Source organism: Carex rostrata, chromosome 2 (genome assembly GCF_964058835.1).
Source record: "Carex rostrata chromosome 2, lpCarRost1.2, whole genome shotgun sequence".
Classification (NCBI taxonomy): domain Eukaryota; kingdom Viridiplantae; phylum Streptophyta; class Magnoliopsida; order Poales; family Cyperaceae; genus Carex; species Carex rostrata.
This window is the reverse complement of record NC_135919.1, coordinates 15501633-15518489: the sequence shown is the minus strand read 5'-3', so window position 1 is coordinate 15518489 and position 16857 is coordinate 15501633. Positions and strand designations below refer to the sequence as shown.

Here is a 16857-nt window from a genome sequence, read left to right as displayed (position 1 = left end):
TTCCCTAAATCTTAGACCTTAATTTTGAGAATTTGCATCCTCTGCATTAACGGAACTTGCGTTAATATATGTAGACGACTGAACCGTCCGATTGAGATCCGCACTAATATTAAAAGCCCCCATACATTATAAACGTGTGTCATATTGATTTTGATTCTGATCAGACGGCTGAGATGCATTAAACTCAAAAGAGTAAATGCAGAAGATGTGGACTCTAAATTTGAGCCCATTAAACAGTCGAGTCAGCCCATATTAATTAATTCCAAATTATCAGTTCATATTTTTGACAAACACTTTTTTTTTTCAGTTTAGCTCAATTATTTGAAAGATACTATATTGCTAATAATTATTACTATAAACCAAACTAACTTTTTTGTTCCATACTTAAATTAGTAAAATCCAAATCCAAAAATATATTATATTTTTTACTTAAAAATTTATATAATTCTGTTAGCTTTTGACAATGTCGAAATAATTTAACTGTTTAGAAATGTGCAGTGTATGATTTGTATAATATATTTTATTAATTAATTTTAATTATAGTTACTTAAAATTTTGATATTATTATTTAACATCAAAAAACTCTCATTCGTATTGAATCCCTTGCTATTTCAACTTTAGAGGCACAGATTGATAATGAGACGGATCAAAACCCGTCCTCGAGCTTTTAAGTGAATAAATAGACGGAAAACGGATCCAATTATTCAGTTGATTTATAATAAACAAATTTCCGGTAACATGGAACTTTTTTTAAAATAAGAATTTTTAATATGAGAACAGAAATTTTAATTTATCAAAACTGAAGTTATTTAATTCATGAAAAAATTTAGAATATAATTTTTCGATAAATACATATAAAGTTATTTAATCTATGAAAAATTTCAAAATATAAGTTTTCGGCAAATATATAAAAAATTTAATAGGAAGTTGGTTTTTAAAAATTAGTCTTGTGTTTTGTTCAATTTTTTTTTATATATTTTTAAATTTTGTTTTGTTTAGTTAGTTTTAGTTTGTGTTTTGTTCAATTATTTTTTTTATATTTTTAAATTTTGTTTTGTTTAGTTAGTTTTAGTTTTGTGTTTGATCAATTATTATTGTAATGTTGAAATTATTTATAAGATTATTATTATTGTACTGTTGAAATTATTATTAGTCTTATGTTTCAGTCCTTGTATGAAATGTATTTTAAATTATTTTAGCTCAATCATAATTTAATAAATCCAATAAATACAAGTTAATGAATTTAATGAACAGAACTCCACCAATGATATTTTTAATGATGAAATTAATGGATTTAATAAATTATCCACATTATATTTTTGGTCTTTTGTCTTGTATTAAGAAGCTCCGCTAATATGAATGAATCATCAATTTAATGAAGTAGCACCTTCAAAGTTAAGAAGTAGGCCCCGCCTGAGAGAAAAAACGGAGGTCTGATCATTTTTTTTTCTATGGAGTGACTGAAAAGGAAAAAGAGAAAGCATTTGAAAATTTTATTAGAAAAAAAGATAAAGCATTTAAAAATTTAATTAGGAAATATATCCAAGTACCGAATATTAATTTTATCATGAATACCCATGGGAAAGCCATCTACCAAACAGCCTCCAAACGAAACGAATCAGATCAAGCCGCTTCACGCCTTCACCGCATCCGGAGGGGCGCTATATGTACATTATTGACTTAGAGCATCTATATTTTTAAAACTATTAGAGTTTCTAATTCAGTTTCAGAGATGTGAGAGAGTTTTTTATTTAGAAACTATACATGAAAGTTTTTTATTAAGAAGTTGTTTATAAACTTTATGTTGGTTAAATGATTGGCTCAAATTGTTTCTCCTTTTTAATTTGTTGCTAACGTGACTTAATAGAAACTCTAAAATGAGTTTCAGAGATGTGAAAGTTAGAAACTTTAAAGACCATAATTTTTAAAAAATAATTAACAGTTATTTAGAAATTCTTAGAAATTCTTAGAAATCCTTTTGAGTCTTAGAAATGTAGATGCTCTTAATATACTTCGCTTTTTTTCCTTTTCATTTTTTTGGTGAAGGCCCGCAGGCAATTATACTTCGTTTTTATCGAAAAATTAAAACACTTCATCTTTAATATAATATATTATTGACATATATACACTTCATTTTTATCGAAATATCAATACACTTATCTTTAATATAACATTATTTATGCCAACGGATCTAATCAGATTAACTTGTTCGCCTCCTGTTCCGTATGAATTCTCTAACTTGCGTTGACTCCTCTATAATTAGAGCCAATTAAAAAGAAACCGTTGGATAATTAAAATCACAGAACAGACAAGCTGCACAATCCTTGTTTTTATTATATGCAATTATGCAAACAAGATCATCCACATCCCTACAAGCAAATTTTCTCACGATGCTAGTTCCTCATACAAAGAAAGACACAGAACATAAACCACCAGAAGAGAAGGAACACCAGATGTAGGGTTTTCCAGTGGTCTCTCTCTATTCATTAACAGGAGGTATAACATCAATCCTGGCAACTCCTTCCTTTGCCTCAGGCGCTTTCGCCACCTCAACCTCCCCGACCACCAGCTCCTCCTCTTCCTCTGCCTTCTCCTCTGGAACATAGTTCGGGTCGTTGGGGTCCACTGCCAGAGGGGCTGGATCCAGCTCGCTCTCTATTACGCCACCAGGTCCCTCCCAAGTGTACTTCCCGCCACGCCCGGATTTGGGGGGAGGGGCGCCAATTCCACCGCGACCGTCTACAGGGTGGCGTTCGAAGCGGTGTAAGCCCTTGTCCACTAGTTTCCTCTCGATGTAACGAACGGTTTCAGGGTGGCGCGTGTCCGGCACGGGCACCTTATCTACCTGCTTCTTCCCCTCATCCCTGTGCACCGCCTTCACCTCCATTTTGGTCGACGATTGTTGTGAAGTTTTAAGAGATCCTCTTCTTTTTTGTCGATGTAGAGAACAGAGAAATTGGTGAATTTATAGGTCCCGGGGAAGTGGAATTGAGAAGTAGAGAGAGGAATCTAGAATGGGACGGAAGGTGGTAGAAACTTTCTATTTTGGGCTCTTGGCTTGGCTATGCACTGTATCGAATGTTGTAGAAGCTTAACTGATTTCTCTATCCTGTACGAAACAGTGGCCTATGGGCCGTCAATTTTCATTCAGGAACTTCATCGCTAAGCAGCTTTAGTCTTATCCTCTCTCATCCAATCTAATATGGACATCAATTTTGTTAAGGCATGGTTAGGAATCTCACATACAACGATCAAGTGCCAGTGAACTACTTGCATTCACCGATTCACGTACCAACCAAAAACTAAAATCCTGTATACGCCCACTCATTTGACTAAAATTTTTTATACTTGCGACGGAGTACGAGCGGTCTGTGTCAAATGTAATAGTCAACCACCTTTTACTCTGTAGATTATTCTCCAGCCTTTCGTTCTTATACAATTTTGATCGTAAACGTAACCCATAGAACAAAAAGGATGAATGCTTAAGCCATCAGTTATTTATCCAATTAAGCAATCCACCAACTACACTTGCATCAATTATCATCACAAGAACAAAATAATACTGTGCAATTTAGGCTCGACTTCAAAAAACTTGGGTTGCCACTATCATCCATACCATGAGTAAACCTAGCTACTACTTTAAATGTTTTATATTAACGTCACTTTGAAGGAAAGATATGCGATATAATTAAAGGTCATTTACTTAAAAAATTAGAATTGAGCAACCGACTAGAAACCTGAGGTGACGTCCAAATTTAATTCACCCAATATCAAAAGCAAAAATTTAAAAGATAAAGAAATTAAGTAACCAACAACATACTTGATGATCAAGTTTCCTTAAAAAAATTAGACAACAAAAGCATCTTCCAGATCACAAATTACAGACATAAATCAACACAAAAGAGCAAAAAGATCTAGAGAAGTTCACCTAAGATCATCTGCATCCACCTAGTAGCGCTAAGTAGTCAATATAGCCTGGTAACATCCTACATCAATCAGCATGTTAGGCATCATTGATTAACCTAATGATCAATATGCTAATGTTCATGCTGTAAGCAAATGTTAATGTCAGGAGAAGCCCTTCGCTCTGCCAATGGAAATCCTTCCCGAGGCCACCCCACCATCCTGAAAGGAGCTGGATTTGTGCTCTCCATGTCAATAGCACTGACCTTACCCTGACTGATATGGCCTTGTACTGCCGGTACGGCATGGTTGTTGTTAGGCGCCACCTGAGATATAGGCCGTACACTTGCATTCGCTAATAGATCAGACCTGGCTTCTATTGTAGGAGCTGGCAGTTCCTGGTTTCCACCTGCTCTCCTTTTATGAGCTTTAGCAGTGTTTGGCACAAAGCTTCCAACCACTACCTGTTCAAGATTACAAATCATTCAGCCACGTTACTTAGTAATTATAAAAAAGTCTAAATGAAGGTTTCAATCAAGTCTTCGGCTCATTAAGGTTAATAAATCCACTACTAATAATACGAAAGCAATAGTTCCCCAGAAACAACACTAATCAATTGAAGATTGATAGCATGGCGATGCAGATCAGTTCAGCATTCCTTGCCGAACAAACAATTATAGCCCATCAGTTTAATGTAAAACTCTGCAGCTGGTAAGACTGGATCAAATATGTCAGCCTATGACAACTCACATTGGATAGATCAACTACATTGTTCTTATTCCCATAGACTTCTGTTCATTTAGTTCAATACTTCTCATAATAGCATGATAAGAACTGGGTACAGATGATTCCAAATTCACTTTATAATTATTAAATGCTGCTTTCAATTAATATGATTACTCAATTATTGTCTTGAGATAGTTATTGTAAGATACTTCCAACTTCCAAAGTTAATTCTAGTGCCTAATTCTCAATTTAATTATTTCCATGGAACCTTAATAGTGGAAGCTTAATTCCAAGATTTCAGAATCAACTGCAGTGCAAGTAAAATTACACACTGAAGAACCTAATCGTTCTCTCAAAAAACGAAGAACCTAATCTTTGACATAGTTTGTATTGCAATAAAATTTTTAGAATCGTGTAATTTCTTCCAATGGACAGCGCTGGAAGTAATACAAGAATTACAAGGTGAAACAGATAGATTGAAACCTGAATAGGACTAGCAGCAAGTAACAATCCAGCAACTCCACCACCTACAACACGACCATCAGGCCCGGCAAGTGAAATACTCAGACCACCAGTTCTACTGCGCGCACCACCATTCTCACTAAGAGTGAAAGACCCTGACAAGGATAGAATCTCAAACCTCCCCTGCACGTATAAATATCAGACAGAAATCAAACAAGCATGTAGCAGAGTTCAATCGAGTTGCGGAAGCAAAAGGGATGGTGTGCAGTTTTATGCCAAACCTCGTAAGTCAAGGTGCCACCACATGAGCCAGGCTGCCTAAGCGTGACATTAGATATAGACCCATTTGCAGAGAGGATGCAAATAGACCGTGGGCCCTTCTGTGAGAAGGAAAGTATCCGCGTTGCCACATCCTAGCAGTGTAACAATGCAATGCAATTAATCCCAGAAGTACCCAAAGTCAATACAATCTATCTATAAAAATACTGCTCAGGTTCAACACTAGCACTCCCAAACAAAATTGTGGAAGGTCAACACTAACACTTAGCACTGCCTGATGATCTAGATACTGGACAACTCACCTCTTCTCCTGATTGGACTTAGTTATTTTGCAAACAATTGACTTATTTGGACTAGAGCATAATGTTTGGCTCTAAATAACAGTAACAACATTCTAACCAAAGTAGGTGCTGGGCTCCTGCAGTACGTAACAGTATGTATTAGTGGCCCCCGGTGGAACAAAATAATAAGCCAATCCTTGATATGAAATGATTCAAGTCAATGCCTTACCTCGCCTGTAGCAACGGTCAAAACATGTGGGGTGAAATTCCCTCCAGCGGACAATGCAAACCACTCCCCTTCGCAAAAAAATAAGGAAGAAAAAAAAAACAGATAAGAAAAAGAAATATATGAGATGCAAGGTAAAGGTGAAAGTGTTAGATTCCTTGACAACTCTAACAGTAAAAAAAACAAGAAGAATTGAAGGACTTGACAACTATTATCTGTATAATGTACAGTCTGTCGAGCATAAAGAAAATGATTAGATTTAATTCAAGTTTTATAGTTCACAAAACTATTGGAAAATTATTGAACAGTATATATAGAACCTTTGAGTATCATATGATACTCATATTTAGGGGTGTAAACGGATCGGAATCCAGAAAATTATCTAAATTATTTGATCCGTATCCATATCCGAGATTATCTGTATCCGTATCCGTATCCGAAAAATTAAAACGGATAAGAATACGGTAAGACTTTTAACTATCCGTATCCGACTGTTTACCCTTTTAAACCACAACAAATGTGCTATATGTTCTTAAATTGATTTATTAAATTGCATATTGTACCAATAATTTATTAAATTGCATATAGATATATATTTTGATGAACAATATAACACTATGACATAATTAGTGACTAATATTTTAATTATAATAGATGTTTTGTAACCAACAAGCTAATTATGAAAAATATCCGTATCCGTCCGATATCCGATCCGTATCCGTATCCGTATCCGAAAAATTATAACGGATACGGATACGGTAAGACCACTATCCTATCCGTATCCGACCGTTTACACCCCTACTCATATTACATAAATATTTGGTAGATATACTATCAATTGGCTAACTACATACCTAAAAAACTTTTCAGTACCGATTATTTATATGAAATTAAAAATAAATGATGTCTAATTATTACGAATGACAAGTTAATTGAATTCAAACAATTCAGACCAAAGCTAAAAAGGATAGGATAAGAAATGGTTAGGCAAGGTTGACAGGTGTTTAGCTTCTCTCCATCAAGATGAATTAGCCCATCTGTTTATAACCAGACTATCTACATCAAACATGACCAATACCCGCCCAAGGTAAAAGTGAGATGAATTGACTAATCTAGAATGGCAAGTTCTATTTTGACAATTAAATAATTAATCAAAGGATCATCCAGATATCCTCCCTAAGACAATCTACTGAATTCCAACAATTGGAGAGCACAAAAACTGATCCAGACAGCCTAATCTCCAATAGGTTGTGCTGACAATTCAATAATAAATACACATCTAATGGCACTTGTGGCATTATTATATCTTATCTTAGCTATAGATTAGAATTTGGTGGATCTGAATAGGGAGGTGGAATCTCTTGATAATGGAATGACTTGACAATCGTAACAATAAATCAAAATCATTCCAAATGAGATTGAGATAAGGTATACTGTTAGGCATGTATGAAGAACACCAATTAAATCTAATACAATTTGACAATTAAATGGTGATGCATCGAGGCTAGTTAATTTCATACAACTGAAAAAAAAAAAAATCAATTCAGTTGATGAGCAGAATTCAACAAACCACAACCCACTATTTTTTAGCACAGTGAGAATTTACCCAAATCAGATTAGACAACAGAGATTTAATAATCACATGAGCACATTACAACATATGACAGCAGATACGTGCCAGTTCAAGGAGAACTAGGACAAAACATTATATCCTCTGAGAACCTAGTCCTACCATAGTGTTCTATTCAGTGTTCTAAAGATGTTTCCCAGGCCTACAGCAGCGGGACCACAACCTTCTAATTGTTTAGAGATTTCACTTTTTTGTCTTAAGATGTAAGAACACTGTTGCGTTATCTAAGGTCTAAATCCTTACCATCTCTTCAAATAAACAGTGTACCAATAGCAAACTCAATAGTAAAGTAGAATAATCAAGTTAAAGAACCGAGAAAGCTAGTTTAATTCTAGAATTCCTGGAATGGCACCAATTTGGGTTCTAAATATGAAAATTTCAAGGGTCATTTTGAAGTAGTAAGTGCTAACTACGGCGATTCACTTTCTTTAATAAGATAAAAAAAAAAGTTTCATTCCCAAAAAATCTCAAAGAGAAGAAAGAAAAGAAGAAGAAAAAGGAAAAAAAAAACACGGTCTAAAGGGGAGGCAGAAATGAACGATAGCGCCCACTTAGAACACAGTACATAGAAAAGTTAGTGTGTGGACTATAACAAAAATGCTTTGATAATTAACAAAATTAATCTACAACAGAGGTATAGAGCATATACACGGGCTTAGACTAACTGGGCTAGATCAACAATAATCAAAACCAAATAGACTACCAAACATAGAAAAACAAACTACCAAACATAGAAAGAAATAAAAAAAAAAAAAAAAAGGCAAAGAGACAGAGAGTAGAGTACCAAGAGAAGCAAGGAGCTGTCGTTTGCCGGAACCACGAGGCCGACCTCTCCCTCGTTTCCCGCTTAAATCAACGGGCGTGAACGGAGTCAGAGCAAGCTCCATCCCTCCACCACTCCCTTCAGTCCTACTAGTTCCCATCTTCTCTTCTTTCCTCGTTTCTTCACCACCCGTTAGAGTACGAGCATTCATTTCCAAAGAAACAGCTCTACCATCACCACCTGATGTCGCTCCCTGAGCAACCGATGGGAAGGAAGGTTGCGCTCCATCGGAAAGCGGGGATGGGATGGGGGATTCCGACCCCGACAAGGTTGTAGAAGGAGACTCTACCTCCCTTTCAAAGTCAGAAACCATGCCGCCTCTATCACTGGCTTCCATGCGAACGGACTAGGAAATTGTTACATGCGCAGTGGAAAAGAACTAGGAGGGAATTGATTTACAAACTGACAGTCTCGGCTGAACACTTTCTTTTGTTATAGTTGTTGTTAACTAAAGTTTATTAACTAAAGTTTACATCAATGGCCGTGACCGTGAGGGGAAGAAATCAGAAATGGGACCAGAACGAGAAACAGCGAGCGTGTTTATTTTTTCTCACCTAAACCCTTGTGATGAATTTACGGAGACACCCCTGGCCCTTTTTTAACTTACCTTCTGACTGGTCGCTTCTGCAGGGAGCCACTGGGAATCCGCGATTATTTTATTAAACAAAACAGATGTAATAACTTGTGATGCAAACTGCGAATGGTGACTGCTATGATGACTCGCTGATTTTGTTGAAAAATTAAGGAGGTTATTTTGGTCCCGCTTTCTTGTATCAATTGAAGAATTAAAGACATGATAACTGATTCTGATTATTCATCCCTTTCCGGTGAGTTCAATTTCAAAAATCCTGTAGAATTGACTTCAAACAATTAATTTAAATTATTAAAACCGATCTATCTTTTGACTGATGCATTTATTTGTTAAATTTATAAATTTTCAAATAATTTGGTATGAACTCAAGCTATGAAAAAATGATAAAAAATAAATGTATTAATCTTAACTATGTGGTATTAAAATTAACTCATAAACATTATTTAACCACTTGATTTTGTACCAAATTAGTTCAAAATTTTCTACATGTAATATGTAAATGCATCACTCATGAAATAGATTGGTTCCAACAATTTGAATATATTGTTTAAAATCATTCCATAAGTTTGAAGTTAAGCTCGTCAATCATTTGGTGAGCTCAAGAATACTCTAATTCTACTCCTTTATTTTCATCGTTCAAATGGTGAGCTTAAGAATACACCATCCATTTCATTTCGGACAATTTTGATTTATACCACAATTAGTGAATTATTCAGCAAACCGTTGAATAATTCAATGGTAAAAATATGTGTTATGAAGGAGCTGGTTTCAACACGCTAATTTCAGTTGTTGAATTATTCACCGATTGTAGTATAAACTAAAATTGTCTGAAATCGATGGTATATGTGAACACACTAATTTCAGTTGTTGAATTATTTACCGGCTGTGGTATAAACTAAAATTGTCCGAAATCAATATACTAGTATATGTGAAATTTTGTTATTTGTTCATGTTACTTATAAAATATTCAGCAATAGCTTGACAGGAATTCATATCACCGAAGGTACCTCAATTTTGATTTTGTATTCGGACCATCTGATTTGCTTTTCTAATCTTGAACGATTGACTTTATATTAAAATAATTCGAAACTTTAAAATCTTTGCACGTAAATTTACGGCTATTTTTATTAATACCTCAAAAGAAAATGTTAATTTTAAAAATAACCCCGCATTCTATATTTTTTTCAAAAATGACCTAACCGCCTGGCCCACGGACGGTCTCCTAAGAGACCAAACCCCCCCCCCCCCCCCCCCACGGGCGGTCTTCTTCTTTTTATTTTTATTTTTATTTTTATTTAGAGATGTGAGTATTTTGATTTAAATAATTTTGTGAAGAAAAAGTTTTCTTGTTTAGAGTGTATACCAAAAAAATAAGACATTCGATAGATTTATGAAGTGATGTCATAACTCTTTATAACTTTGATTTTATTTGTCAGTTAGATATCACAAGTCTAAATATAACACTAATGAAGGACTTGGCCTTTATTCAAAAATTTCCAAGCTCTAACAGCTTGTTGATCTTTTTCTCTTTTTCCGGTTTTTATAATATATGTATAGGTTTTGGCTAATATGCTACGGGTAGCTAAGAGGCCTCCGTGCTACGGCTCGGATTTCGAGTTTTCAAAATCCTAACGGTCGATCCGAACCGTTCATCTTGTTCTCCATATTAATATGTGCTTGGAGACCAAATTTTACATTTTTCTGAATTTTTTTACTATTTATTAAGCCACTTTGAAAACCGCTGATCCAACGGTAGTTTCTGGTTTTACTGTTGGGTTAAGCCACCGTTGGATCAGGGGTTTTCAAAGTGGCTTAATAAATAGTAAAAAAATTCAGAAAAATGTAAAATTTGGTCTCCAAGCACATATTAATATGGAGAACAAGATGAACGGTTCGGATCGACCGTTAGGATTTTGAAAACTCGAAATCCGAGCCGTAGCACGGAGGCCTCTTAGCTACCCGTAGCACCGTAGCCACGTCCTATATGTATAATATATACATATATACATATACATATATACATATATACAATATACGTACATACATATATACATATATACATATTAACATATACACATATACATGTACACATGTACACATGTACACATAGATACATACATACATACATGCATACATGCATACATGCATACATGCATACATACATACATATACACATATACATATACACATATACACATATACATATACATAGAAAAATGTAAAATTCGGTCTCCAAGCACATATTAATATGGAGAACAAGATGAACGGTTCAGATCGACTTTTTGAATTTTGAAATTTCAAATTTGGACCGTGTGTATTTCGACTCATATGCTACCGAAAGCACATTAGCCTATCTCTATTATATATATAATATACATATATATACATGTATTATATTATATATAATAATATACATATATATATATATACATGTAGAGTAAGGCTACGCTACTTCGCGAATTAAACGGGGTGTTTTAATTCACGCTCATATCTCTATTTTCGAAGTCCAAATAGCCGATCCAAACCGTTAGATGTTTAATCTATATTAAAATGTGCTTGGAGACCAAATTTTACATTTTTTTTGAATTTTTTTACTATTTATTAAGATGGTTTGAAAATCGCTGTTTTTTAATGCCTACCGTCGTACGAAAACTTAAACTGAGTTTTTGAGGCACTAAACGATGTTTTTTTGAAATTCTAATGCTTTCGATACAACAATGACCAAGATTTTCCCAGACAAAATTGGATTCGTCTCGTCCTCCCCTTTCCGAAAAGTGCTCGTACGCCCAAATCCGATTTTCCTAGCCAAAGTTATGGATGTTTAAAGTTTTTTCGAAAGTTGAACTTTGGAAATTCATAACTAACTGTAGAAAAATCCAAATAAATTAAAATTTGTATCAATTATGTGTATTTTTGAATTCTCTACCTGCTGGTGCACTCATTTTTTCAGTTTGGTCCCTATATCAATCCAGACTTGTTGATTTACCAGCAGTGGTCAGTCTAGGGTGCTTTGTTCATGGACAGAGATCTAATTTGAGTCTGAACATATTTTAGTAGCTTTAAACTACTGTTTTAGTACCATAAAGAGTTACGACATCACTTCATAAATTTATCAAATGTCTTATTTTTTGTATATATGTATATGTGTATATGTGTATATGTATATGTATATGTATATGTATATATGTATGTATGTATGTATGTATGTATGTATGTATATATATATGTATATGTGTATATGTAGATGTGTATATGTATACGTGTATATGTATATATGTATATGTATATGTATATGTATATATGTATATGTATATGTATATGTATATGTATATATGTATATATTATACATATATTATAAAAACCGGAAAAAGAGAAAAAGATCAACAAGCTGTCAGAGCTTGGAAATTTTTGAATAAAGGTCAAGTCCTTCATTAGTGTTATATTTAGACTTGTGATATCTAACTGACAATAAAATCAAAGTTATAAAGAGTTACGACATCACTTCATAAATTTATCAAATGTCTTATTTTTTTGGCATACACTCTAAACAAGAAAACTTTTTCTTCACAAAATTATTTAAATCAAAATACTCAGATCTCTAAATAAAAAAAATAAAAAAAAGAAGAAGACCGCCCGTGGGCCAGGTGATTAGGTCATTTTTGAAAAAAAATAGAATGTGGAGTTATTTTTAAAATTAACTTTTTCTTTTGGGGTATTAATAAAAAATGGCCGGTAAATTCATCACTTGTGAATATTTAGATTTTTCGATTGAAATTGATATAATATATTTTGGAGTTAAGCTCACTAAACACCTTAATGAGCTTAAGAACACCCTAGTTTTACTCAATATTGTATATTCCATCTCGGACCAATTAAATTCGGATTCTGATCGACCATTCGGATGCAAATTCAGAATGTAATTACTATAGGAGATGTAAAATCACTTGACGATGGACCGTGTCATTTCCATGAAAATGTTCCGTCAGGTTGGAATCCAGAGCGCCTAAATTCATATTGTTTTCCTTTTTCCTTTCAATTCGGGCCCTTCTCTAATTCCAACAGTAACTGCACAAATAAAACGCTGTGCCGAATTGCCGATTGAATTAATTAATCTATCCACACTCCACAGAGTTGCAGCCTTTGAATACGTTAATTATTGAATTTTGGAATTCGCAAAAAGCTATTTTATCTTTTTAATGGTACAAATTTTTACCACTCTTGGGAACACCGCCTGCTTTTGTGAAAAAGAAAACTATAACCAACCATCTTTCTTATCTGTCTAAGTAAGCATCTACCAAACAATTAAAATAATTGTAAATTTTAAAGAAAGAAATAATTCAGTCTCAAATCGGGAGAATTCAAATTTGGTTGAGTAAATTTGAAGTCCGATTCACAGTAATTAATTTGCAATCCCCGAGAATGTGAAAAGAACGACTGATGGTCCAGACTCCAGAGTATGATTTTATTCGCAGAGTAATTATTACGGTGGCAACCTCGCAATTCTCGTTACACTATAACTATATTACTAGGTTTTGCACTTTTGCCCAGAAAAAGTTCTGTATTCACAGAGCTTGTATTTCCAGCTATTTCTTCACCCTTCTGCTGCAGCTAGGGGTGTTCATCGGTTCGGTTCGGTTGAAACCGAACCGAACTTGGCAAACCAAAGTTATAATTCGGTTTTAAAAATAAAACCGAACCGAACCGAATTAGTATTGCAACCGAACTGAACCGAACTGAAGTTTTATTTCGATTTGTTCGGTTCAAACCGAAATATATTAATTTTTTTTATTTAAAAAATTGATTTATAATAAACCGAAGTATATTAAGAAATAAACTAAGTTATTTAGAAATAAACCAAATATTTAAAGCAATTGATTAAGAAATAAACCAGAGTATTAAAAAATAAACCGGTGGTTCCGATCAAATTCATATTATATGAAAGTTCGGTCGGTTCGGTTATTTCGGTTTTGAAATTTTTCAAACCGAACCGAAGTTATAATTCGATTTTGAAAAGCCAACCGAACCGATCCAATAAACCGAAATAACCGAACCATTTAAACCGAACTAATTCGGTTCAGTCCAAAACCGATTAAACCGAACCGTTTGAACACCCCTAGCTGCAGCAGGCTGGTTGCCCAAATTGTTTGTGCGAACATAGAACTTAAAAAACTGTCTTCGATGAATTATGAAAGTATTACACTATTTGTCAATTCAGAATATCACTGTAGAATGCAATTATGAATAAACACTTCAATAAAGTGTTTGAGTCGTCCTTCAAATTTCGAATTTTTTTTAACCAGGATCATTTCATCTCTTTGATAAGGTTATGTTCGCTAATATGGAAATTCTTCAGGATCATTTCATCTCTTCAATAAAAGTATGTTCTTTAACGCGTAATTTTTGTGAGAATGAAAATTTTAATTTGTCAAAATCAAAGTATATGATAAATTTGTTAGAATGTTTCTTTTCTTTTCTTTTGTTAGAAGATGTAATACTAAAATTAAATTATATTACGTGTATTGATACTAATAACTGATTATGATCAATATAATTGTATATATCATATTCTCAAACAAATTAAATGAGCTTGTTTAAATTATATTAAATTTAATCACGCTTGTTTAATTAATTTCTTGTATTATTAAGTTGTGTTTGTTTAATTAATTTTAGTCTTTGAGCTTGTTTTATTATATTATTAAACTGTGCTTGTTTAGCAATGTTTAGTAGTCCGAATCAATTTTATACAGTTATAATTAATGATTAGGGGTGGTGATTAAACAAAAAGAAATAATAAGAAATAGTTTATACAATTAGCTACACTTTGAAGAAAAAAAGCATTTATTGTGCTATTGCAATTAAACAGAATTTTGAGAAAAGAAGAAGAAAACAAAACAAAAAAAGAAGTCGTGAGTTCCAGCTTTTGTTAAAAAAAAAACAGAACTTGAAATATATTTTATTTTTCCTACAAACAACAAAGAAGTAGATAGAAAAAAAAAACTTTGAGATTTTGAGAATGAATGTTATAACTAAACTTCCGAACTGTTCATAAGTAAAGATATCAAACAAAATTGTTTTATCCAACAAAACTGTTGTCACCTAACAAGGCCAAAAAGAACTTCGGATCAATTATTAACCAAAATTGCAATATCTAGAATTGCTTCTCTGAAGCACCGATTAATTTTCTGTTCTTACAAAAAAGTACGCACCAATGAATTTAATATTTCTTCGTGCATTGCACCGCAGTCTAGTGTCTACAACATTTTTGAGATATTCCGGACTATACCTACAAAGTGTAAACTATGCTTGCAATATTAACAGTGAAAACTTGAGAAGAAATATTATATAATAAGAAGAAAAAGGCAAGACCGAAGGGAAGCAGACGGAAATAAAGAAAAATAAAAAGGAAGCAGGTTTGGAATTTCGATGCAGGAATTGCTTAGGATATTGCAGTCAATAGCTGATTAGCTGTAAAAGGTTTAAAACCCTCTTTTTTTCTTTCCTAATTAAACAATTAAGACAAGTGGCACTTGACATCCAGTGCTGTTCAAAATCAACTTTTTTTGTTATAAAAACAAAGAACGATAACAATCACCCGGTTAGATCGCTCTGTGCTTCTCCAGCTTAGCAGCCTTTTTTTTTTTTTCCTACCACCCTAAAAAATCAGAATTAAATGAATACCACCAGAATAATCAGATTTCAGATTCCGCCACGTTCGCACTGTGGATCTGCGGACGGATCGCCAACCCATTCGCGAAATGGATCTGCGGATTGACCCGCTTGCGCCCTGACCCGCTCGCGTGACCCGTTCGCACCGTGGATCTGCACACCGACCCGTGGATCTATGCACTGACACACTCGCGTCATGACCCGCTCGAGTGACCCGTTCGCACTGTAGATCTGCGCACCGACCCGTTCGCACCGTGGATCTGCGGACGGGTCAACCCGTTCGCAGATCCACGGTGCGAATGTGGCGGAATCTGAATTCCGATTTTTCGGATGGTATTCATTTAATTCTGATTTTTGAGGGTGGTAGGAAAAAAAAAACGGGCTTAGCAGTTAGCACCATGAAAGCCCTTTTTTTAAGCTAACCATGAAAGCCCTCAAATGTATGTCAGTTCACTGAGTTTTGCACTCAACAAAATCTGTGTTCATTGGAGAATTAAGTGATGGCCATCTACATTTATTAGAGCATTTTCATGATAAATATTCAAGTGCAAGTTTGAAAACTGAATTTCTCAAGCCATCTTTCGCTGTACTTAAGTTTAGTCTGATACAAATCTATTATTTATTTTGTTAAATCACATCTCATGCCGAAAGTGCTAAATATTTTTTTTTTGAAAGAAGTGGAAATATCCACTGATTTTCAATTAAATGAAAACCTCATACAGTGTTTATCGGTACCAACAAACTAGTACCAGATACAAGAGTTCATCTACTGGTATTGATCAATACCACTATATTCTCAAAAGACAATCACAAAAAACTAATACATCTATCTAAAAATCAAAATAGGACAACCCATATGTAAAGCAAAAAACAGTTTTCTTATCTAGTTATATGGCAATCCTAGAAAATAAGCATAAAAGACTCTAGAATTTTAAGAAATTGCCACAGATTGTAAGGAGCTGCAACACCCATCAGAATCTTCACTAAAAGAGTTCTCATCACCATTGGAACTGCTCTCTATTCCAAGCATAGGGATTGAGCCCTGTGGCGCCCCCATGGAAATGCTAAATATTATATATGTATTTTTCATTTTTCGCAGAGACTGTGAAATTGTGAGCGGGTGCCAAATATTATATTAATAGTTGAAAGTCTGTGAGGAATTTCCAAATTGAATTTTGTAATTTTTTTTTGTTCGAGTTTAAAATATTGTATTGCATATTCATGTTTAAAAGATAGTAAATATCAACAATTCGTCTCCCTCCTCTCCAC

General features: G+C 34.0%; 2 protein-coding genes across 2 annotated transcripts; both read right to left on the bottom strand.

Annotated features, from left to right (window-relative positions):
- Positions 1-2310: 2310 nt before the first annotated feature.
- LOC144550570 (plant/protein) lies at positions 2311-2961 on the bottom strand. The gene has a single exon (XM_078298573.1). It carries the CDS (start codon positions 2885-2887, stop codon positions 2480-2482), a length of 408 nt encoding a protein of 135 aa, XP_078154699.1. The 5' UTR covers positions 2888-2961; the 3' UTR covers positions 2311-2479.
- An 807-nt stretch (positions 2962-3768) lies between these two features.
- LOC144545043 (AT-hook motif nuclear-localized protein 1-like) lies at positions 3769-8886 on the bottom strand. The gene is made up of 5 exons (XM_078293596.1): positions 8292-8886; positions 5881-5948; positions 5373-5504; positions 5113-5274; positions 3769-4367 (listed from the first exon to the last, which is right to left on the bottom strand). The coding sequence occupies exons 1-5, from the start codon at positions 8665-8667 to the stop codon at positions 4038-4040; spliced, it is 1068 nt and encodes a 355-aa protein (XP_078149722.1). The 5' UTR covers positions 8668-8886; the 3' UTR covers positions 3769-4037.
- Positions 8887-16857: the final 7971 nt, after the last annotated feature.